This window comes from Coptis chinensis, chromosome 7 (genome assembly GCF_015680905.1).
Source record: "Coptis chinensis isolate HL-2020 chromosome 7, ASM1568090v1, whole genome shotgun sequence".
NCBI classification, from domain to species: Eukaryota; Viridiplantae; Streptophyta; class Magnoliopsida; order Ranunculales; family Ranunculaceae; genus Coptis; species Coptis chinensis.
In genome coordinates, this window is record NC_141462.1 from 91,771,936 (window position 1) to 91,797,600 (window position 25,665).

The 25,665-nt window shown below is 34.3% G+C and overlaps 2 protein-coding genes across 2 annotated transcripts in view; both read right to left on the reverse strand.

Annotated features, from left to right (window-relative positions):
• LOC147489966 (cinnamoyl-CoA reductase 1-like) overlaps nucleotides 1-25,665 on the reverse strand; it is a 71,760-nt gene that overhangs the window by 30,876 nt on the left and 15,219 nt on the right. The window lies entirely within an intron of this gene.
• LOC147489972 (ferritin-3, chloroplastic-like) lies at nucleotides 16,682-19,333 on the reverse strand. The gene is made up of 8 exons (XM_086572743.1): nucleotides 18,970-19,333; nucleotides 18,775-18,858; nucleotides 18,620-18,680; nucleotides 18,406-18,493; nucleotides 17,430-17,491; nucleotides 17,173-17,238; nucleotides 16,996-17,059; nucleotides 16,682-16,910 (listed from the first exon to the last, which is right to left on the reverse strand). The coding sequence occupies exons 1-8, from the start codon at nucleotides 19,269-19,271 to the stop codon at nucleotides 16,861-16,863; spliced, it is 777 nt and encodes a 258-aa protein (XP_086428869.1). The 5' UTR covers nucleotides 19,272-19,333; the 3' UTR covers nucleotides 16,682-16,860.

Below are 25,665 nucleotides of genomic sequence, written 5' to 3' on the forward strand. Positions count from 1 at the left end.
CGTACTCATAGCATCTTCAAGACTCATAACTGGATTCTTCTTGAAAACTGCAGAGATCCACTGCCATAGTAGTTGGGAGAAGGAACAGTGCCATAAAAGATGGTCATTTGTCTCAGTTTCATTTCTACACAAGCTATAACAAGATGCTAAATGCACACTGACTTTTCGTACTCTTTCATCAGTGGCCACCCCTTTTTGCAAAATTTTCCATACCAAAGCAGCAGGTCTCGGGTGTATATGGCAATTCCAAATAAATTTTCTCCATGTAACCGAGGGTTTTTTCGTTCTGATCTCATCATATGCCGACTTTGTAGAAAAATTACATTTCATATCAAGGCACCAAACTACATACTCATAAAAAAAATTGGACTGCACTTCTACACTATATTCACTCCCACATGAACACTATCCATCAGCTCTTGTAGAATATTAGGAATACTCCATCTGTTTTCTTCTAAAATATCACACACTTTTACTCGACATCCTTTCAGTTCTTGAGAGCTGATATTCAGTAATTGCTTGAGAGATTTGTTTCCTAGCCAATTGCTTCTCCACAAATCTGTATTCTTTCCATCCGCAATCACCCATTGAGATCTTGGAACCACTTCTTCCAATGCATCCTTGATGCTAGTCTAGATAGAAATAGGCTTGTGATATGTAATCATTTCACCATCCTTGTTAAAGTATTTAGCTCTCATAAAAATACTCAAATCACTCTCACCATCAAGAACTTACCATGCCATTTTCATGAGCATAGCTGTGTTCATGTCTTTAAGTCTTCTTATTTCAAGCCCACTGTCACACTCTGAATTTCGACAAAATCAGAAAAACAATATTTGTTCCCGACTCATTGATTTTCGAGGTGTGATGCACTCTCAACTTCCAAAAACCCATTATCTGTTTAACTATTCCAATAATTTGAAACCAATAAATTTTTTTAAATAAACAAAAGTCTTCTACATTACAAAAATTTACAAATATGATTAAGTTACAAATTTCTTTTCAACAATGCTTTAATTATAATTACAACTGAAAATACAAAATATTGTCTCAACTAAAAATCTATTGCACCTTAAAGGAAAACAAAACATATTATGTAATGAGACACTAACACAAACCACAAGTCGTAATCAACCTTTTTCAACACTAATCCTGTCAAGACTTATTGACTATGTTCATTTTATGAACATACCCGATAAGCAAACATGCAAATCGGGTCAGCGGTCAGCAAACATGCAAATCGGGTCAGCGATCAGCATTATAAACAATGCTGGTATGAGTAGCCATAAAATGCAAATCATATTTATATATATATATATATACACAAACAATACGGTAGTTAGTTCTACCACCGAGGTGCCTTAACTTTCAACGAATAATACAACATTCTTAAATATAATAATTAAGGCATGTAGTTCCTCCACTGAGGCGCATTAACTTCCAATTCAATAATAATAAAGCATTTAGTTCTTCCACCAAAGCGCTTTAACTTCCAACGAATAATACAACATTCTTAAATACAATAATTAAGGCATGTAGTTCCTCTATTGAGGCGCATTAACTTCCAATTCAATAATAATAAGGCATTTAGTTCTTCCACCGAGACACCTTAGCTTCAAATCGTACTAGATCAATTGTATCTAATAAAATAACAAAATTAAAACTTACTTTATACTTACACTGGTGTAGGCCTAATCACAGAGTGGATCACACTTGCATAAATAATCAATTCAACCCACCCTTCTGCAAAACCATTGTGAATGCAAAATAAATTACAATAAAACAAACATATCATATACATAATTTCAATCATCTCATTGAACCAACAAGAACAATCTCAATGACCAATTTCATAACCACAATAAATAATTTATTATAGATTTAACGTACACTTTGATATATCATCACAATTATTGTTTAAAGTTTCTTCAAGTGTCTCTAGAATCACGTCGTATATCATCACAATTACTTTGATAAATCATTTTTTAAGAGTCGAAAACAAATATTGTTTTTCCGATTTTGTCGAAATTCAAGGTGTGATAGTTTGGTATCATAACACTTGGTTAGCTTAGACTTAGGTGAGTTTAAGTGATCCTCGGATCGTGGTTTATGGGTAGTGTTTAGAAAATTTTATTTTTAAAACTATTTGCACTAGTCATTTTATTTTTACAAAAAAAAAATAATAATAAAAAATAAAGTGAGTCAATATGTTTCTTGATTTGTTTGTATGTGTAATGTGTATATTTATATTAGTTATTTTTGTAGAGTGCAGATGAAATATTTTTTTATTTTCCTTATCATATGAGGAGTAGTTATATTTGTTATATGTTAATTATTAGCGATTTTTACCAAAGTAATGTGTGATACTATAATGTTGTTTTATTGTTGGCGTTCATTTTTTACTTTATGAAAATGAAAATTTCCATAATTTTTTACTTTCATGTTGACTACATGGAGAGAAAATTTTCGTAATTTATGGAAGAAAATATAGAAAGACTTTGATGAGAAAGAAAATATCTATAATTTGTGGAGAGATAAAAAATTTTATTTGAAAAGAATGTGTAGAGAATTTGTAAATATGGAAATGTCTTGAGTTTGTTTTAGATCTAAAAGAAAGAAGAAGAAAACAAAAGAGAGAAAGAAAAACAAAAGAAGATTTAAAAAGAATAAGAGAAAAAAGAAGAAGAAGAAGAAATAATGAATAAATGAAATATTTATATTGTTTGGTGATATGGATTTTATATGACATTGATTCTTTTCTATGATTGTTCTTTCGATGACAACAACAAAAGGGTGAGTAGATATATTTCTCTCAATATATATATATAATTTTTTTTTTGTGATTTTTATCTTGTTTGTTTTATAAATGTTTCATTATCATTTTATAAAAGTTCCATATTTAATTATGAACGTTTGCTATTTGTTTTGAAATTGTAATTGTCGTTTGGAACGATGATATGTTTGCAGAATTCTACACAAGTACTGACTTGTGACTTGAATTCAACTAATTATATGATGTAACTAGTTTTTTGACAGAACTAAACAATTTTAGTTCTCTGAGTCATATTTCATTTCCAATTAGCTTTCACTGATTCCAATTTATATTCTATTTGATGTGAATTTTACAAGAAAGTGCGTCAAAAAATTGAATATCATAATTTAAGTTGTTGGGTCTGTTCCATCACATAGTTTATGGTACATACTAAACAAATTAGTGTTTAAGAATTTTTGTATTGAAATGGATTTTATGTCTAATTTTCATAATGGTATAATTGATTCAAAACTTTGATTATATGAATTCTCTAGAATTTTTAGAATGGACAAATGTCAAACTGTCCTAACCAATTTCTCATACATAAAACAATATACGTAACTTATTAATGTAGGTTTTAGTTGTACAATAATTTTTTTTAATAATCATGCAATTTGTATCGTGATAATATTTCAAATAAATGTGTATTGATTGGAGGAGTAATTATTTTATTTGTCTAAAGAGGTCTATTACATGTATTGGAATAAGAGTTGCATGCATAATTGTTTGATGAATATTGTATGTATAGAGCGTATATTGATACCAGAATAATTTAAATATTTTTGGATGATGGCAGTATATGTATTAAATGTTGGTTTCGTATGAGTATAATTATTTATAGATTTTATTAGCATGTGATATACGTAGCAAATTGGAAATGTTGTAATTGGGAAATTTATTTATTGTTAAGACGTGTTTGATGGCTAAATGGAGTTCGGATGGATTAATTAGAAATCTTTGTAATGTAAATCAAAGTGTACGTATGATTTCAGTGTGACATGACATCCCTAAAATGTTATAAAAATATTATGTAGTATGTTTAGAGCAATGGTGACATAATGGTGTATGCTATAATTGTTGTTCTGTTAAATGATATGATATGTTATGATATCTATTAAATGCGACATTTTTCAAAAATAAATGTAAACGCTCCATTATTATATTTGTGATACTAGATGAGGTATTATAGTCTTTGTGGATATTTCCAAAAGGATTGTGGTTTAGTATAATAATTTTATTTGGCACGTGAAAGAATAAAATGGTTATGAGATGGATGGTGATATTTCCAAACGTTGTGTTTTAGTGCAATGTATTTTATTGGCACATGATAGAATGTGAAATAATTACGAGATATAATGGTAAGATATTTGAATAAATTACGGAATGAAAATCCTATAACCTAACTACCATAACTCATGTGATTAGCTTTTGTGTAGGGCCTACGTAATATGATTGGCCCTTGTATAGGGTGTATAAGATGCTGATTGACTCATGTGTAGGGTAATCGTAGCCGAATAGTGGCTTGATTATCTCGTTTGCAAAATTTAGAATGAGACGAACGGTATTTTATGCCGAATAGTAGCAGTACTCACCTAATAACGTTCGTGTAAGGGTTACCTGGTATGCGATATCCTGCTTGGGGTAATTACGCACGGAGTGGTTCATTACATGATGGGAGGCATACGGATGTACATGTTCAGCGTTGGGGAGCGATTGTGGTAGCCAGGGAAACTAGGTTTTTCGTTACGTAATTTATTCAAATATCTTACCATTATATCTCGTAATCATTCCACATTAATATATTGCACTAAAACACAACGTTTGGAAATATCACCATCCATCTCATAACCATTTTATTCTTTCACGTGCCAAATAAAATTATTGTACTAAACCACAATCCATTTGGAAATATCCACAAAGACTATAATACCTCATCTAACATCTCACAAATATAATAATGGAGCGTTTACATTTATTTTTAAAAAATACCGCATTTAATAGATATCATAACATATCATATATATCATTTAACATAACAACAATTATAATATACAACATTATGTCACCATTGCTCTAAACATACTGCATAATATTTTTATAGCATTTCAAGGATGTCATGTTACACTGAAATCATATGTACACTTTGATTTACATTACAAAAATTTCTAATTCCATCCGAACCCCATTTAGCCATCAAACACGTCTTAACAATAAATAAATTTCCCAATTACAACATTTCCAATTTGTCATCACATGCTAATAAAATCTATAAATAATTATACTCATACGAAACCAACATTTAATACATACACTGTCATCATCCAAAAATCTTTAATTTATTATGGTATCAATATATGCTCTATACATATAATATTCATCAAACAATTATACATTCAACTCTTATTCCAATACATGTAATAGAACTCTTTAGACAAATAAAATAATTACTCCTCCCATCAATACACATTTATTTGAAATATTAATACGATACAAATTGCATGATTATTATATTTTTTCTTGTACAACTAAAATCTACATTAATAAGTTACTTATATTGTTCTATGCATGAGAAATTGGTTAGGACAGTTTGACCTTTGTCTATCCTAAAAATTTTAGAGAATTCATATAATCAAAGTTTGAATCAATTATACCATTATGAAAATTAGACAGAAAATCCATTTCAATACAAAAGTTCCTAAACACTAATTCGTTTAGTATGTACCATAAACTATGTGATGTAACAGACCCAACAATTTAAATTATGTTATTCAATTTTCTGATGCACTTTCTTGTAAAATTCACATTAAATAGAATATAAATTGGAATCAGTCAAGGCCAATTGGAAACGAAAGATTACTCAGAGAACCAAAATTGTTTAGTTCTATCAAAAAACTAGTTACATCATCTAATTAGTCGAATTCAAGTCACAAGTCAGTACTTGTGCAGAATTCTGCAAACATATCATCATTCCAAACGACAATTAAAATTTCAAAACAAATAACAAATGTTCATAATTAAATATGGAACTTTTATAAAATGATAATGAAGCATTTATAAAAGCAAACAAGATAAAAATCACAAAAAAAAAACGATTTATATATATTTTGAGAAAAAAAATATATCTACTCACCCTTTTGTTGCTGTCATCGAAAGAACAATCATAGAAAAGAATCAACGCCATGTAAAATCCATATCACCAAGCAATAGAAATATTTTATTTATTCATTCTTTCTTCTTCTTCTTCTTTTTCTCTTATTCTTTTTAAATCTTCTTTTGTTTTTCTTTCTCTATTTTGTTTTCTTCTTCTTTCTTTTAGATCTAAAAAAACTCAAGACATTTCCATATTTACAAATTCTCTACACATTCTTTTCAAATAAAAACTTTTTTCTCTCTACAAATTATAGAAATTTTCTTTCTCATCAAAGTCTTTCCATATTTTCTCCCATAAATTACGAAAATTTTCTCTCCATGTTTCCTTATTAATAAAATCTCTACACATTATTTTAAAACTTATTAAAAACTTTCCTATTAAACCATTTTCATACTAAACAAACTTTTTTTCCTTTTTTTTTTTTCAAAAAGTCAAACATACATATTCACTTAAATTTAATAGTCAACTTAAGATATAATCAATAATATATTAAATTTTGTGAAATAATTAATTTTGGACATTAATAAAAATAGAGGTGTTACACCCATCTTCAGCAAGTGGTTTACACACTCGATCTGTCCCAACTCACAGTTACTCCTTTTCTAATATTAGGATCACCTGACCAAAGAAAATTTCTCATAACTGTTTCGACTTCCTTGATTACAGACCTAGGCCATTTGTATATGGCTATGATGTAAATAGGAATGCTGCAAAGAACGGATTTGATTAAGATAACCTTTCCTTGGAAAGAAACCATTTTACCCTTCCAACTTGTGAGTTTTCTCTTCATTCTATCCAGGTCAGAGGCCTCAAATGCTTCATATTCCTCAAGTAATGTAAGGCCCTACTCAGTGTGTCTTCTACAATTGCAAAGAGAAGTGGAGACAAAGGATTGCCCTGCTTTAACCTTCTTTTCATGGAAAAATATCCAGTTGGGCCTCCATTCAGAAGAATTGAGATGTATGTAGAATTCACAATTGTTTTCATCCACTTGATCCAAGTTTCAGCAAAACTGAGTTTTTCCATTACTTGAAAAAGGAAGCTCCAATTCATAGTGTCATAAGCCTAAGTGATATCAAGCTTAAGTGCAATAGACCCTCCATATTTTTTTCTATTCATCTCATTCATTAATTCTGAGGCCAGACAAATGCTTGCTTGTGAATTTCTCCCTGGTACAAACCCTATTTGTTCTCTTGTGATGATCTTCTCAGCCATAACATTAAGTCTCAACTGAAGAAGTTCTATGATTATTTTGAAAAGGAAGTTGCCCATACAGATAGGCCTGTACTGGCTAAGCTTCTTGGCTTCCTTATCCTTAGGTATCAAAGCAAAGAAGTTTGAGTTTAAACCTTTCAGTAAACTTCCTTAGATAAAGAAAGATTGTACTGCAGCACACACATCTTGTTTGAAGATACCCCAACAGTTGAAATAAAAGTGTCCCTGGAATCCATCGGGTCCGGGAGAGCTATATGCCTTCATGGAGAAGACGGTTGTCTATATTTCATCATAATTGGGAGTCTTTGTGAGAAAATAATTATCTTCTTCATCAAGCAATTTAGGGACAATACTCAAAAGCTCAGGGTCCTCAGTAATTTGTGTTTCCTGAAATTTTTCTTCATAATATAATAGCTAGTGACACGCTCTTTAATCTGCTCTTGTTCTGTTAATATGGTCCCATCCTCTATCATAATCTCTGTAATCATGGTGGCGCCTTGTCGGATCTTATAGATATTATGAAAATAAGATGTATTTCTGTCACCTGATTCATCAAAATGAGTTCTACTTTTTTGTTTAAGTAGAGAAGCTCGATTTTCTCTAGCTGCATCCAACTCCACCTCCTTCCGAACCATAGCTATCACTGCATTCTCATCAGTATTGTTCTGGTTTGCCATATCTTGCATTCTTAGTAACTCAGCTTGTGCCTTTCTTATACTCAGATCCACATGTCCAAATATCTCAGAGTTCCACTTATTGAGCTCCACCTTAAGTCTTTGCAGCTTTCTCATAACTTTGATGATAGGTGGAAGAAGCCCATCAAAATCTTGATTCCAATTCTGCCTTACAAGATCAAAAAAGGTAGGGTGGGATACCCACATTTTATTAAACCTAAAAGGAATATTTTTAGGCTCAGGGACATTTGGATGCATCCCAATAAGAGGAGAGTGGTCAGATGCATATCTAGCCCCTACTATATATTTCCATCCAGCAAACTTCAGGTTCCAAGCTTCATTATAGAACACTTTATCCAATCTGCTAAGTACCTTTCTATTTCCCAATTGGTTGTTGCACCAAGTAAACTTCATGCCTTCCCAGTTGCTTTCAAATAGCCCGGCTTCATTGGCAAACACATTGAACTCATTCATTGCCTGCCTACTAGGTGGTCTGATGCCTTTCTTCTCTTCAGTTCTCAAAACAACATTGAAATCACCAATGATAGCCCATGTTAAGACAGTGTTAATTCCTTTAAGATCTCTCCAAAGCTCCCTTCTAAGAATAAGAGAGCAGCTTGCATGTACAAAAAAAAGATGCAATTATTGACCAAAAGGGTAATATGTTGTTCTGCCACCAACAACACATTCATGGAGATACCAACTCTACTAAACACCCAAAGGTTTCCCAATCTGCCTTGAGAGTCGTTGTGGATGATATAGTTCTCAAAATAATTCAAGTTAAAAGCATTAAGAAGGTTAGTTTGAGGCTTTACTAAAGGTTTAGCCAAACAAACTATATCTGGACTATGACAGTTGATCATATCTCTCAATCTATCTCTAGCATTCTCTTTCATTACCCCTCGAATATTCCAAAAGATGATCTTCATTATTAATTTGAGGAGGTAGTACCATGCGATTTTGTTAAAATTGATGCATTAGAAGCCTGGTTTTAGGTTGGCCCCTTGTTCTTCTTCTTTTGCATTTGTTGTTTTTGACCTTCTATTGCTTTAGCAGTACGCTTTGGAACTCGCTCTGACACCCTTGTAATAGTTACAGGGGTCTGTTGCTCATTCTCATCCTCCTCTCCTACACTGTCGAGCAATGCGAAATTATTACTCACCTGTAAAGGATTGTTAACCAGTTCAATAGTGTTGTTGTCCTTGATGCAACATACAACCTATTCAACCAATACTTCTGCAACCTACCTAATAGAGGCAACATCAGTAACAGTTCCTTGATTCACAATTTGTTTTTCATGCTGCGCATCTTCTTGAGTTTTCTTAGGCATCACCCCATCATCTTGTACCATTTCTTGTGCCACAACCTCGTGTGATTCCTCTTGCATCTCAACTTGTATTTCATCTTGCATTTTATCATTAGCATCTTGTTCTTGTCTCTCAGATGATTGTCCCTCTTCACAACCTTCAGTCGAGACCTCAGATGTCTCATTTTCATTCCAAGTCTCTTTTCCCAATTCTCCTACAGTGTTTTGCACTTGAACTGGTTCTGAGTTTGGTTCTGCCTCTATAGTAACCACTACTTGTTTATCTTTCCTCTTGTTTCTCCTTTTCTAGTTCCTAGATAGAACTTCAGTGTCCCTTTCCTTTCTCCCATTGGTTTCTTTCTCATTGTTTTTCCTAAGTTCTTATTTTAAAATTCTGCAATCAGTAACCAAGTGACCCACCCTTTTACAATGGTTGCAAAATTTTGGCAGATGGCCTATGTCAACTTTTTGCCAGAACTTAATATTTCTTCCTTCCACTTCAACCCAAATCTTTTTGGTATTTTCTGCGTCAGGTCAACATCCACTAACATACTTACATAATATCCAAGCTTCCTCTTAGCAGTGTTCTCGTCAGTGTGTATAGGGCGTCCAACAGCTCTCCCAAGGGAAAATAAAGTTTTAAGTTCCCAATACTCTAAGCTCAGACCTGGAAATCTAATCCACACAAGAGCATTTGAGTGATTCTCTTTGCTTGTGGAGAAGTTTGGGGTCCATTTGCTCAATCTCAACACTTGGTCATAAAAAACCCAAGTTCTTTGTGTCCAAACCCTTTGATAGTCAGTTTCATCAGTGAAACAAAACATGATATATCCTCTGCCTAATGGAGTTGCCTGCCATTCACATGTAGGCTTCCGCAATTCCTTTATCTTACCATTAATATCATTCATAGTGAACTTAGACATATCTAATCTCCCTACCAAACTCAGTTTGTATAATTCCAACCCTTTATCCACTTCATCAGCTTGGATGGAAATGGTCGGATACTCACCTTGACGTCCAGGAGTTGGAAGAGTTGCAGTATCGACATCTCTTCCCCACGTCATTTTGGTGGCATTTGCATACGACTTCTTACCCATATTTCGATTGTTCTGTGTAGAATCTACATCAATCACTTCAATGGAGTTCACTTCTTCGTTTCCTCTATCCTCTGGTGGTGTAATGGTTGCGTCCAGAAAACCCCAGAGACAAAAGATTTGACCTTTAGGTTGTGAAGGGGTCACAAAATCTCCCCTCGTTTGCCATGTTAGTTATCTTTTTTCCGATCAAGTGGAGTGGGTTTCCCGCCGGTCAAGGTCGGTCAACCCATTTGAAAGGGAAGTTTTCCCTCCTTGTCGCCAATCTTATCCTCTAAAAGAGGTAAAAAGAAGTTTCAGGACGGAAATACCCTTAGTCTCACTAAAATCGCTCCCAAAGAAAACTAGTGTTAAAAGTAAAGATGCATTGTTTATAAAAAAAAAAAAAATACTATAGAATTGGAACCATATTGTCATTGTAATGTCCATTCTTCGCATGGAGCAAGAAGAAGATTTAATTTAATACGGATGATTCATAATCTCATATCTAATGTTGCACACCCTCACCTCTGTTTTTTAATCTCTTGGATTGAATTTCTAGTTTAACACAAACAAAAAACCAAAAAAAGAGAAAAGAGAAAGAAAAATCAATGAAGCATGTGCACATACACCATCAAAAAGTACGAATCAGTGGCGGAGCCAGGGATTTGGATGAGGGTTAGCCATCAAGGCAGCCTAACAAAAAAAAAATGATGCAATTTCGTTTTAACTAATATTACAAATATATGCAATTACCGAAAACAACTAAACCTCGAGTGAAAAATCATATACAGGAACATGATGAAATAATTGCAGGAACTGCAAGCTAATTAGCTAATGTATAGTCATACTTCATGAATGTATAAAAGTTGTGGTGTGTGTGGCAATCCTCATTGCCTTATTAGAAAGTAGGTGATGTGTTGCTTCCACAACAATGCCTAGGAAATTGGCTTCATCGGTAGCTTGTTGTTTTGGAGGTAGAGATGGTTGGCCAACATTATGTGGAGTAGAACTTATTAGGACGGTTGAATTGTGATATGACTAATTTGCTTGTCTAACAAGATATTTTTATCTAGTGTGTTTTGTATGGTTACTTTGTTTTTGTTGGTCTAAATTAGAGATGCTGCATTAGAAGAAAAAAAAATGGTCTAGCTAGGCGTCTAACACCATACTGAATTTTTCCAAGCTAAGATTAAACTATGAAACTATCCAAATCTTTGCCTTTTTATGAACAATTTAGCGTCCACAAGCTGACATGTTTGCCAAGAGATCATAGAAATTATAGTTTAAATATAAATATCAGTGGACTATCAAGCAACTGTGGGGATTGTCACATCGAGAAACAAAGATGAGAAATTTGTTCAACTCCTACAGTAAACCAAAGAATCAGTGGAACGAACACTATACATTTGAAGGAAAAAAAAATCAAATTTTAATAAATTTAGGAGTTACCAAAAAGGAAAAATGAATATAAACATATGGATTAGGGAAATAGAGAACTTAATTCAATTAAGAGTTTAGAAACTTAGTAACTTACATTGAGTGTTGATTCTCTATTTCTATGGAGAGGGCTAATTAGTGAAGCAGATTGAAAAAGATTAGAAAAGTATGTGAAGAGCTGAGGGAGTTTTATTTTCTTTTATTTTTCTCTTTTTCCGCTAATAAAGGTAATTGGGTAAGGTTTGTTATGTTTAGAGCATCTTTAGCAGAGCAACCAAAAAACCACCAAAATTTTGAACCAAACCAAACACCAAACCAAAAAAACACCAAACAACTTTAGGAGCAACATAAAAAAAACACCAAGCAACTACGCGGTTTTGCCAAAACCGCGCCATATAGCCCACGCGGTTTTGCCAAAACCGCGCCACTAAAACCAACTGACAAGCCCAAGCCCATGCGGTTTTGGCAAAACCGCGCGGTGTTCAGAACACCGCGTGCTACTTCTATATAAATAGCTCCAAAGTCGCGCAGTTCCATCACTTTCACCTCTTCTCACAATTATAAAACCCTCTCTTTAGTTAAAAAAAACAAAAACCTACCTAAACTCTTAAAATTTGATATGGATCCTTTTGAACCTTTCGACGGTGATGATTGGCAGTACACAGACGACATTGGCGATGAGGGAGAAGAACATGAGGAAGTAGAATACGGTGGAGGAGAAGACAATGGGGAAGAAGAACCCGAGGATGTCGCGCCGGCTGATAGACATCCCTATGTACTGGAGTATCAGATAAATGACTTTGATTGGCAATTTGCACCTGGAAAAGCACTTGATATGGAAGTTGTGTCTTCTACATGTGATACAAAACACGTGTCGAGTGCAGTGGCTAATACTCGGAGGTAATTAATTAGTTTTGATTAAATATTTTGAATATTAATTAGTTGAGTTGGACCAATTAATTATTTATCTTATACGCATTATTTTTTTTATAATATCAGCATGTTGTTGACTACCGAGTTAGATCGGCTTTACTTGGTGTTAGAGAGTGGTGGAAGGTTATTAGGAGTTTGGATGAGTTTGTACATATTAGAGATAGTATTTTGTATACACCTTTGGGTATTTTGATTGATACGGATTATGAGAAGGCTGATTGGGCAGTGGTCATAGCTTTAGTAGAAAGATGGTGGAGTAGAACTCATACATTTCATTTTTCTTGTGCGGAGTTAGGGTTCACACCACTAGACTTCACTATGATTTCTGGGTTGAGTATCGGTATAGGCCAACCGATACATTTTCATACAAATTATGAGAATATGGATAGTATGTTTATGAGTTTTCCTCGTTTGGGTGCGGATGCTTATGATTCTTCTGGGATTAAGCTATCTCATATTAAGATTGCATATATGGATCCCCTCTTGCATCCTGATACACGAGCCGGAGTTAGCTTTGATCGTTTCTAGGGTAGTGAGGGTGCTGATCAGTATGTTAGGGCTTTTTTTATGTTTTTTATTGGGCATGTTTTGTTTCCCAATGGTCATTCTACGGTACGACTGGGATATTATACTTATGTATCTGATTTGCATACTATGAGAGATTATGACCTGGGTAGCTCAGTATATGCCACATTGATATCGGCGTTAGATAAAGCTTCACAGACATTCGAAAGTAGAAGTCCTCAGATTGCAGGATTCACGGGACTTTTAGGATTTGGTTTTATGAGTACTTTCGATGTCTTTGTCCTAACATAGACATGATTGTTGATACTCGCCTTAGATTTGCTAGTTGGTCAGGGCCTCACTTGACTCGTAACAGAGGGCAAATTTGGAATAATATCTGTATGGCTCGTGCTCAGATTGATATTAGATCATTGTCATCTATTGAGTGGAGACCTTGGCGTTTGTCTACTGCCTTTGACGATCCGGTTATGCAAAGATGCTTGTGTGTTGTCACGTCCACGAGTTATTTTGCCGCGACGGATATTTGGGTTTGGTGCTTGTGGCGACGGATGTTGGAGGCAAATGATTGGGCGTTATGGAGTTCTATGTGCTCCCATGCGGATGTTAGTGATGCAAAAAGTCGTAAGGGTAGAATTCAAGTTCATGAAGTTTATGCGGTGGTGGTCCTTGGCGGATCGTATTCTTTTTTGTTGAAAGCGCGGGCGATCGTCGATATTATAGATGGTGGAACCGTGTCTCCATGGGTCCGTTGTTGTTGCTTCTGTTGGTCGGGCTAGCAACTTCGAGTTTGTGGGCTGGAAGGGATGAGGCGTGAGCCACGTATTCCTCATCCGCCCGCGGCTGTTTACAACCCACAACCTCTCGAATGCATATCAACCCGGCTGGTAATGCGCCAATAATCCTCGGATGTTTGCGTGTGTGGACTCGATGGGGAGCCTACTTATATTTCCATTCCCGAGGTGCCTCATGCTCGTTTCTCACGAAGTTAGAGCCGCAGATTGATCGATTATACCATGGTGAGTTTAATTGTTTTATTTATCTTCTTCATTATATATATAATATGTACTCAATAATTGTATTTTATTGGATTTTCAGTGAAGTTAGGGAAAGATATGAGAACCGAGGTTCTTATATTTGATGGGATGAGGATCTGCCTGTATCATTATAACCAAGAAAGAGAGGAGGCATATTCTCGGACATATCAAACCCCAGCGATGCGTATGCGATGCGAGACTTCGGAAAGCGTATGAGGATATCGCAGCAAGTGTACACGCAAAGAACATCGAGGATATGAGGAACTTCAGGCTGAAGTAGTTAACCTCCGTGCAGACAGAGAAGATCATCAGTCTCATATTAGGAACTTAGAAGAGCAGCTTCGGAACGTCCAAATAGAGAGAGGAGATGGATCGAGTGGTAAGGGGCGTAAGAAGAGAGCTAAATAAATTTGATGTAATATGATAGGTTTTGGATTATTTTGGATATTATATGATTATATCATAATCATAGATTTTGGACTGCATAATCATAATCATAGGTTTTTAATTTCTTTGATTTTTTCGATTTTGAATTACAATTCTTAATTTCTTCAATTGCACAATTGTTAATTTCTTAACTTCTATGCACAACTCATAATTTTTCAAGTTCTATGCACCATAGTTCTAATTTTCAGAAAAAACGCACGCGGTTTTGGCAAAACCGCGCCCATTGAAGCCAAAGCCCACGCGGTTTTGCCAAAACCGCACCATAGAAGCCCATTTAACAGCCCAAGCCCACGCGGTGTTGGAAAAACCGCGCGGTTTTGGCAAAACCGCGTGAATGATTTGATACAGCACCAAACCTGGAACCAAATATTGGTCGATTTGGTGTTTTTTTGGTGTTTTCATCAATATGTAGTTCTTTTGAAGTTGAGAATTTGGTGTTTGATACTAAGTTGATATAACTGCTAAAGATGATCTTATGACTTTATGAGTAGTATTTTTTTTCCCCGAGAGTTGAGGGTTAGCCGGGTCGTACCCTGGGACCCCTGACTCCGCAACTGGTACGACCATACGAATACATAGGTAAGCTATCTGAGTGATTACAATCATGTTTTATGCAAACTAATCAAATTAATGATGACTGCTCGGGTCAACTCTGTAGGAATCTAGTAAGCAAAACAGAAATAAGGATTAATAAAAAACTTATGAATGAGGAAACCCTTATCATAGAAGCCTAGGCAATAATCACTCACTCCAGTAACATACGACTCTACTAACTAGTTTGAACGCAAGAAAAGTGTGATATGGTTTGACTTAATCAACCATCAGTTATATATAGACGAGTATACGAACCGTGTTAAGCATCGGTGTTTTTTCAAATCTTTAAACCTGTCGCTCTAACATCTCTCTGATAGTATGATTTTTTAAATTATAGTTATAATCTAAAAAATAATATAAAAACATTAAGAGGGGTTGAATATAATTTGAGTGATGTGAATGAGATTTTCTAAATTATTTTAAATAATATGAAACTAATTCTAATTTCAATAAGTGAGAGAGTTTTTAATAAATTGTTTAAAAATGAGGGAGTTGATTAGAATAATTAAAGGAGGTGGTTGTAAAATTATAAAATAGAGAGATTACAAATACACAGTTCGGTTGAGAAATTTTCCTCGGCTATCATATAGTGTAGAGATGTGCGCCTACGCCAAGTCCAATTGGGTGGGTGGATTTGCACCAGTGTTCACGATTCCAAACGGAATATCTAAATTCCGCCGGATGGAAATATTAATGATTCCAAAATCTAGACGAAATCAAAATATGACTTGCACCCCCTGCATGCGACGTGTGTGGGTTGGGCACGTCCCAAGAGCCCCCAAACACGTCCCAAGAGCCCCCAAACCAAGACAGCCTTGTGAGCACGCAAATACCTCCTTATATCTCTCAACACTATTCCTCCAGGAGACACAAAATAATATAAACTTAAGAGAGTTTAGTAACCAGCATGGGACTAAAGCCCCCCCACATTTTAGAGCAGTAGAGACAAAGTCATGGGTTCAAACCCATAGAGACACAATTCATTCAAGTTTCCAACACAAGAAGAACTGCTCGGATTACTTTGTTCATCAATTTATCCGAAACTAAGTCAATAGAAGGAATGCATCAGTAAGGCCGCCTTCCACTCCTGAAAACGGAATACCTTAGCTTTTGAAAATTACGACCCAGTCAAAAGCCTAGACAAATCATTTAATTACCATCTTCCAAACGAAAAGAACTTGAATGATCTAGATATAAACGAGTACCCCAGTTGTGAAATACTAAGAACTGATTCATCATAAAAACCTTTGGAAATCTAGCAAGCATGCAACCACGTCTTGCCTCTTTGTAGTCACAAATACACCATAATACTTGGAATTCTTGCATGCATACATTCCTTAATAGTAAATAAGTTAACAGGTACTAAAACTATGTTTTGAACTTGTGATACATACACATGAAATATCATGATTCAAGTAAATATACCTATGATTTAAACAACATGATGTCTCAGTCATCAACCATCAACCATCAACCATGAAACAAGGCTTGTTTTATTTCGCAATCAATCATTTTCCTTGTTCAGACACATTGCATACCCTCAAAAGAAGAAGAAAACAACACCTACTCAAAAAAACACAAAAAAAAAAGACCTCACAGAACATAATCCTAAATCCGATAACCATGTAGAGAATAAAGGTAAAATGCAGTGCATCATCAGGCAGCAACTCCATCTTTCAGAAGCATCTGATCGAAGTGCCAGACACCTGCCAAAACAGAGTGATATTGTTATTAGCACAATTGAGATGGATGTGGGAAATTGTAGTGAAGATTAACTTTGACTAGAGTTACCATGTCCCTTGCCAACTCTTCTCAGTTGTGCCACATATTCTGAGATCTTTTTGATAGCCTCCACCTGAAAATATTGAATACATTCCATGTCAAATTTTGACTACTTGATGCAGAAGTAATCCGTCTTAAATCAAAATTAGATTTGTCAATATAAAGAAAGTGAAAACCAAACTTCACCTGCTCAGTTAAGAATGTACTTTCAACAAAATCCAACAACTGAACATCGTTGTGTTTGTCTGCAATCTGTTGGTTTTTCATGGAAAGACACATTAGAAAAAGATACGGAGTTGAAAACCAATCTACGAAACTATTTAGCGGTTAAGATAGCACTACCATGCTAATTGCTGTGATTAACCCCATTATCTATATCCATCAACTACTACTCTATATCGACAGAAAATGATGGGAAACAAAGAATAAGATTAATTTCTCACCTTATGCAAATTCAGAAGCTTCTCATTTGTTAACTTCTCCAAGGACAAAGCAAGTTCCATTGCTGAATCCAACAACATAGGTCCATATGTCAATACAAATGAAGAAAATAATTTGGCACTAAACATCAACAATATCGATCAATTCTGGTGAGATTAGATGCACCAAAAAGCATATGATACCATTGACAGAAGATCATGACGTGCCTGATTAGAGTAATGATATAAACAGTTTAACTAAAATTATAGGATACAAGAACTACAAGTGTAAGAACACTACATGATTGCAACATCCTGTGACATTTCTCCTTCCGACAAGTGATGAAAGGACAAAAAAGAAGAAAACCAGAAACTAAATGAAACCCATGAAATACTTGGCATTCCCGAAAACATACATCTTTCCATGTGTTCGTCTTTCCCCATTATATTGATGAATAAACATTTCACTGACAAAAGCATATCTACAAGACTACAAGACATAGTAAGTTGCTACCCAACACATACATTTCTAGGCTATTAAGCACTTAACACCATTAGTTCTAATGCCACTTAATATATCAACTATCTTTATTAATGTAATTCCCTTACAACTTTCCAATGAGAATATGTTATACTAGCATTCAATGCATATAATTATGCGAACTAATATGTATTGTCTACAAAAAAGGCAAAAAAGGCTGTGGACGTGTCTGTCATGTATAAACAGAATACAGAGTCGAAGATGCATTAATCTACATAAACTGATTTACATCTATGACAGCTATAGCATCTATACCAAAACTAACCTACATACACATCTATGACTGTATGACATCTATAGCATCTACAGAAAAAGTATGTAATGGCTAACAAGCATGAACATGAACCCTACTTGGCAAGAAGAAAAATGAACATGAGTCCACATTAACACTGGGAATACAGACGCATGGCATCAGTTTGCGCAAGTGTAAACACTAATAAGCTCCACATGCTTGCTTACCATATAATGCATCTCCTTTCTCAGGGTGATCAAATTCAGATAAAGGCATCACTATAGACTGTAGCTTAACTCTCCCTCCTCGCTTGTTCTGAATATTCACAAAATAACACAATTAGACCATTAGACATTAGCTGAAAAAAATAACAATTAGACCATTACACATTATTTTGTAACATACTAACATAAGTTATTAACAAAGATATTCGACAAAGACCTGATATTCCATGAATTGCTCCGCATGCCCTCTTTCTTCTTCGCTAGCCTCCTTGAAGAACCTGATTGAAACAAGACCATAAACAAATAAATCAAACCAGAACATAACATTTCATAAAAACTGCTAGGTAGAAAATTACAGGGGACTTCTCTTACTTAGCTAGTCCTTTCAAGGCAACATTATCCCTGTCGAAGTAGGCGTACAATGCATGATATACATACGATACGTTGTACTCCACACTGTATTTCCAACAACAAAGAAATGCACAAAGCCATACTGTTAAATATTTCAACAATCACAATAAAAACAAAAAAAAGTAAATAAAATGAAACAAAAAACAAGAAACTCACTTGATCTGTTCATTGATAGCAGCCTCACAGGCATCAGTATACTTGTGTCTAGCAAGAGAATCTTGAGGAACAGAAGGAACCAAAAGAAGTTCCTTCTTCACCTCTTCAAAGGGTTCAAAAACGATACCAGTTAACGGGCGACTATTATTCTCTTTAGCAGCATAAACAACAAAACCATTTCCTCTTTTCAAGCCATTCCTGGATGAAAAGTTCAAGAAAGAAGGTGAAGAAGAAGATGAAGAGATAACTTCACCTTGCATGGTAGAAGAAAGGGAAATTGAAGAAGGGGCTCTAAGCAACATGTTGAAGAAATGAAGAAAACAGGGGAGTCACAAATGAATGATGAAGAAAGTAGGATGAGGAGAAAAGGGGCGTGTGGTGGGGAAGATATAGGAGGTTAGAGATGATTTGAACCATAGGATTTAGGACATTTGGACGGTTTAGATTGGTTGTTGAAAAGTGGCGTGTGGCAGGCTCGTGGTGTATCTGGCTGTCATGTGATTCTAGAAAAATATCCTGACTCATTCAGATAAAGTTAGAATATCTTAAAAATCTTAAAAAGGTTAGGTCTTTTTCTATGAGTACTGATACAGTGATACTGAACAACCTACTTCAATCAGTTGTATTTTGCAACCCTTTTTTAATGTATTTTAAGAAATTCATTTTCGAACATTTATCTTAAAAATTATACGATTCCATAACATACGACCAGGGCAGCCTAGATGTGGCCTTAGGCGATGAGCCATGCGAGGCTTTTTTTTTTTCTTAGAAAATTGACAAAAAAAATAATAATAATAAATTAATAGATTTATATTAAAAATGAAAACCCTCACTTTCACATAATATAAGAGTGAAAAGTAGATTAATTTCAATCGAAATACAAAAATTATATATACTAATTTACAAGTTTGAGATAATCAATGGACAAATGGTTAAGAACTTAATAAGTAAAATAATGAAACTTGAAAAGGCGGGTGTGTGAGAGAGAGCTTGAGAAGGAGAGAAAATCGGTTAATATGTATTTAAAATGTCTTTAATTAAGTGGAGAATGACTGTGAAAGATGCCATACAATATGGAGATTCTAGCATATAATTTGGGATTTTCTATTCTCTTTTATTATTTCCAATTTAGAACTCAAACTAAATAATTAAGATAAATATACCACTTATAACTATTGGATTTGTCATGTAACTTCGAGATGCATATTTTAGAGTGGATTATAGGAATAAGTTTTCTTAAAACAAATTTACTTCCAAAATTTAGTGGGGCATGGGGAGAAACCAAATTGACTCCTAATATCTTTTTTTGAATTATTTTTCTTCAAGAACATATGATAATACCAAACATAGATAAGGATAAATAAGGGAATTTTGAAGCCTTCTAAATTTGAGTCCTTCCGCCTAAGTGGCCTAAAGGATGAGCCAGCACAAATCAAGTCTTGATACTTCTGTATTTGATTACAGTGGTTACATCTTAACACTTCTTCGTGTTATGTTGGACAAAATAATGGATGAACCTCATTATTTTGAATTTTGCTTTATAATGAGGATGGGAAATTTTCTGTTTATCATGTGAACGGGCGAATATACATGGAGATCCTTTAGTACAAAACCAGAATTGCCCCACATCAGATTTCGAAGTCGACAGGAAACTCATGAGCAGCAAGAGAAATTGTAATTGCCTATCATATCTCAAGGAATATGGATAGAATTCCTCTAATTGTTTAATAAACTCAATTATTACGAGTCAAATTTCACTTTGAAAATTCAGCGTCACGAAATGACCCCTTTCAATGGATTCTCTATTATTGTGTGTTCACACTATAGTACTATACAAATCTCAAAGGCACTGCAGATGTTGGAGTGGGAGTAATCAGAGTGTGGGAGACTGGGAGTGATGTTACTATTATTTCCAAGGTGGATGTTGACATGTAGAGTTGTAGACATGTGGTAAATGGAGGCCTTGCCAACTCGAATTTTGGACCAGCGGCCGACCAGATCTGTGTGTTAAGCTGTTTATGTATTTTAGAATAAAAACTCGTAATACAACGACAGAATTAAGAATCGTTTTCGTGTCTTAAATTTAATAATTGATTAGGCATGTGAAGATTGCAATTAGGTGAGATGTTAAAATTAGAGGTACTTTTCATCACGGTTTTTAAATTTGAGAGGAAATCCCATTAAGGAATACGGATGTTGTTCCAATTCAAATTCCCACAACAGACAACCTCAAATGAGTCAAATTGAGAGCAACCCAAACGGTGAGGATATATATGAATTGCCACCAGACAAGTCATAACAAATTATAACCCAAAAACTCACAATAAAAAACCATAGTCCCAACAGTAAAAATTGGGTTTTGGTTACTTTTACCAACCATTTGGCAAGTCACATGTGATATGGCTAATTTTCTGCCTAGGCTGTCACTGATCAGTTTGGGTCGGATTATGGAAAATCTAAAACCAAACTAAATCGAACCAATAATATTATATTTCAATTGAAACTGAACTAAAAATATATATTGTAAATAGAAACCGAATCAACCCCAACTTATATATATATAATTATCGGAAAAAAAATAAAAAACGAAAAATGAAATCTATAGAATCAGTTAAATCCAAAATTAAATTGATTACTTTCAGCTACATAATTGATAAAACCTATACAAAATTAATCATAAATATTACTAAAATGTCATCTTATCGATTCGGATTCATATTGATTCGGTGGAGAGCAAACTAATATCTTATCATAATTCAAAATTAAACTCATTACCGAATTGAAACCAAATTACCAAAACCAACCCAAACCGATTTTTTTATCAGTTTGGTTCGGATTAGTTATTGAGTTATCAAAACCCATTGACAACCCTACTTTTGCCGCAATGGTTTTAGGGTTCTACCAACAATCATATTTAAACAACTATAAAATGGCTATAAAAAAGTTATACATCAATGTCATATGAAGTCCATAGTTCAAAAGGTATTTTTGGAACTACCTTACTGGGAACCTTATTCAAGATATAAACAGCTGTGCGTAGAGCATCCATCCACGAGGATATAGGTAAGTTACATGACTCATCATGGATCTAACCATTTTCATATACGTACAACTTCGCCTTTCAGTTACACCATTCTGCCATGGGGAACTAGGCGTTGTGTATTGGGCAACAATTTCAAGCTTTTGGAGTAGTTTTGCAAAAGGTCCAGGATGTTGTCCTGTTTCGTCATACCTTCCATAAAACTCACCACCTCTATCAAACCTTATGATTTTTACTTTTCTATCTAGTTGTTGTTCGACTTCAGTAATGAACACTTGTACAACATCTACAGACTGAGATTTGTCATGCAACAAATATAGATAACAGTAACGTGAGTAATCATCAATAAAGATAATGAAATATTTTTCTCTCCCAAAGGTTGGAACGTCAAAAGGTCCGCAAATATCTGTATGAATTATTTCAAAAAGTTGGGTACTTCTTGTGGCTCTTTTCTTTGTGTGTTTTGTTATTTTTCCTTTAATACAATCCACACATACTTTAATATTAGTAAAATTTAGCTCAAGAAGGACACCATCTTTTACTAATCGTTTGATTCTTTCACTGGATATGTGACCCAATCTTTTATGCCACAAGAAATAAGAGTCATTTGAAGATGACTCGCGTTTTGTTTCCTTATAATGCAGGGTAAGATGGGTTTCAGCAATTTGATTATCAAGATGAAACTTGTATAGACCTTCAATCAAAATTCCATAACCAATTCGACTAGAATTTTTGAATAAGCTGAAAATACCATTTCCTACTTCAAACGAATAACCAACTTTATCAAGTGCACTTACTGAAACCAAATTACGAGAAATAGACAGAACATAAAGAGTTTGACATAAGTCTAACTGATAACCGCTATCTAAAACAAGACGAAAGGTTCCAATAGCTTCAATTGGAGCTTTGTCTTTGTTTCCCATGAAGAGGAAGTTCTCACTTGGGTTTGTGGTTTGGATCTTAAGGAATCCCTGTATTGAGTTGGAAACATGAACATTCGCACCGGTGTCAATCCACCAAGTATCAGAAGAAGCATAAGTAAAATTTGATTCAAAATAACTTATGAAACCCATGGGGTTACTTTTCTTTTCGAACCATTCTTTGCGTTTAGTGCAGTCTGCCTGAAAGTGTCCAGGTTTCTTGCAAAATTTGCATACATCTTCCTTCTTTGTCTTCTTGGGGTTTTGACTAGCCTCATTAGATCTGGGTGGTGCCCTTTTATGGCATGAATTATGCTTTTTCCTAGCTTTGTGTCCAGCTCCATGAACAAGATGAGCTACTTTAATACCTTGTTGATTCAGCCTGGCCTCCTCTTGAACTAGTTTGTTAGCCAATTCATTCATTGTTCACTTGTCCGTAATAGTGTTGTAATGAATTTGGAAAGGCCCCGTACTGAGGAGGTAAACTATTTAAGATAAATTAGACGAGAAAAACCTCATCCACTGATAGTCCCAAATTCTTTAGTTTTGCTGCAAGGTTGGTCATCTCAATGACATGCTCATGCATTGAGCGAGTGCCATCAAACTTCATGGTTGTAAGATCTGCCATTAGTTTCCCAGCAAGGGATTTGTCTGCAGTCTTAAACCTATCTTGAATGGACTGCATGTAGTCCTTAACATTCTCAGATTTAGGAAGGGATGTTTTGATGTTAGTAGCAATAGTCATTTGCAAAAACATAATGCTTAGTCTGTCAGACCTCTCCCAAGTATTAAGGAGATTCTTTTCCTCAGCGGTACTTTCGGCAGTAAGTGGAGGTGGCTTATCATTAAGAAGAGCCATATCCAATTCAAGTACCCTCAATGTGAACTCAACTTGCTCTTTCCATTATAAGAAGTTGGTTCCATTGAGCTTAGTGACAGAAATAACATGCGAATTTAGATTAGTAGGTATGATAACTGCAAATAGAGATACAATAAGGCTTTTAATTAAAACAACACATGTATGAATATATACGACATAAAATTTAGGTGCTCCTGTGGGTAGTCACCATAATTTCTACACATTATACCATCTAAAGTCGTCATATTCAAGGTGATAAAAAATTGAGTGATGTTTCTCCTAATTAAAATTTGTGGATATCCTTGGTCTACGTGCGAACAAAACACTCCTTAATTATTGTTTGACGTATGAATATAATCCGCTTGTGGGCGATTAAAAGCTTCATGCGTTTGAACAATATGTAGTTTAAACACCATGATGGTACTATTAGGGCCAAAATCAGTGTTTAATAGTTAGGGTCATTGTGGTGAAACCTAATCGTACTCCAAAAAAAAAAAAAAAAAAAAAAAATATATATATATATATATATATACCATATATATATCAACTTAACTTAGATGATCTACTTTAATAGCTTGACAATTTTAAGTTATTGTAGTGGTTGGATGCTGCATTGGCTTTCATTTAAGTATTTACAGATGGAATATCCAGACGATGCCTCGCCATTCTTGCCCATGCCAAATAAATAGATGATGTGAACGAAAAAGCTGTTTGTTATCATTGCAAACCCGTGAAGGCGAATAAGACCAACACAGTAAATTTCCACATAACAAATATATTTAACTATTACATTGATTTCTCACGATCAAACAGTCGTGCATTAATTAAAATTGAGGAATAAATTAAACATAAACCATTTATACAGACCATAATAGTTGGATCAATAAATTGCTGCAAAACAAAGTTAGAAACGGATCTACATATGCCGATTATGGCGATCCAAAGTAATCCTAACTAATGGACTATCATGTGTTCTAAAACAAAGCTCGTGACACCACATGTTAGATATTTCTTAACATGAATCCTAAGATCGTGAACTACATAATAATCACATGTAAGATTAATAAAAAAATAATGTAAATGTTACCTCCAGACATCCTGATGCAAAGAGCTTGCTGATCCTGCTGTCTGATGTTATTATTGATTGAATGCTTTAATCGCCATATAATAGATCTGTTTCTCTCTCCTTGCCTACAAATCTTAATGTATTGAATTTTGTGAAGTGAAGCTTTTGTGATGAACAAAAGTTTTTACTTATAGGTGGAGAGAGGACTGATTCTACCAATTAGGATTTCCTTAATTTCAGCCGTCCATCAAGGCAGAGGATATTGTACAATCTTGTGCAAGATAGAAACCAATATTTAGCATATATCCTAAAATATTGGATTTCCTATAATAACCATATTTAGGGAAAGAAAAGAAAATATAATTTTCTTACATGGTTCGGATTAGTTATCGAGTTATCAAAACCCATTGACAATCCTACTTTTGCCGCAGTGGTTTTAGGGTTCTACCAACAATCATATTTAAACAACTATAAAATGGCTATAAAAAAAGTTATACATCAATGTCATATGAAGTTCATTGTTCATTGTGATTTTATATAATGTTGTTTCAATTCCAATAAATATATTCAGTTTGTTTAAGTATAGTTGTAAAATTATAACAGAAAAAATAAAGTTATCATTCGGAATGGGGCCCCAAAAATTTTAGCCCCTCTTCTAGAAAATTTATACAATTATTATGTTATTCTGTACATTATGTCATTTTCTACTAATCTAAATCACATTATCCTAAAATATATTTAGCAAAACCAATTAACTATTTTTGTTAAAACTATCATATAGGCCCTATTTAGTGGAGTTTGTCTAGGGCCC

Bases quoted from the DNA above. Each gene is read 5' to 3' on its own strand.
- LOC147489972 (XM_086572743.1), bottom strand. From the start codon at position 19,271: ATGTTGCTTAGAGCCCCTTCTTCAATTTCCCTTTCTTCTACCATGCAA. The intron at 18,494-18,619 runs GTCTTTGTCGAA...GTGAATATTCAG, and splicing joins AGCAATTCATGGAATATCAG to AACAAGCGAGGAGGGAGAGT. The intron at 17,060-17,172 runs GTGAAGTTTGGT...CAATATTTTCAG, and splicing joins GTACATTCTTAACTGAGCAG to GTGGAGGCTATCAAAAAGAT.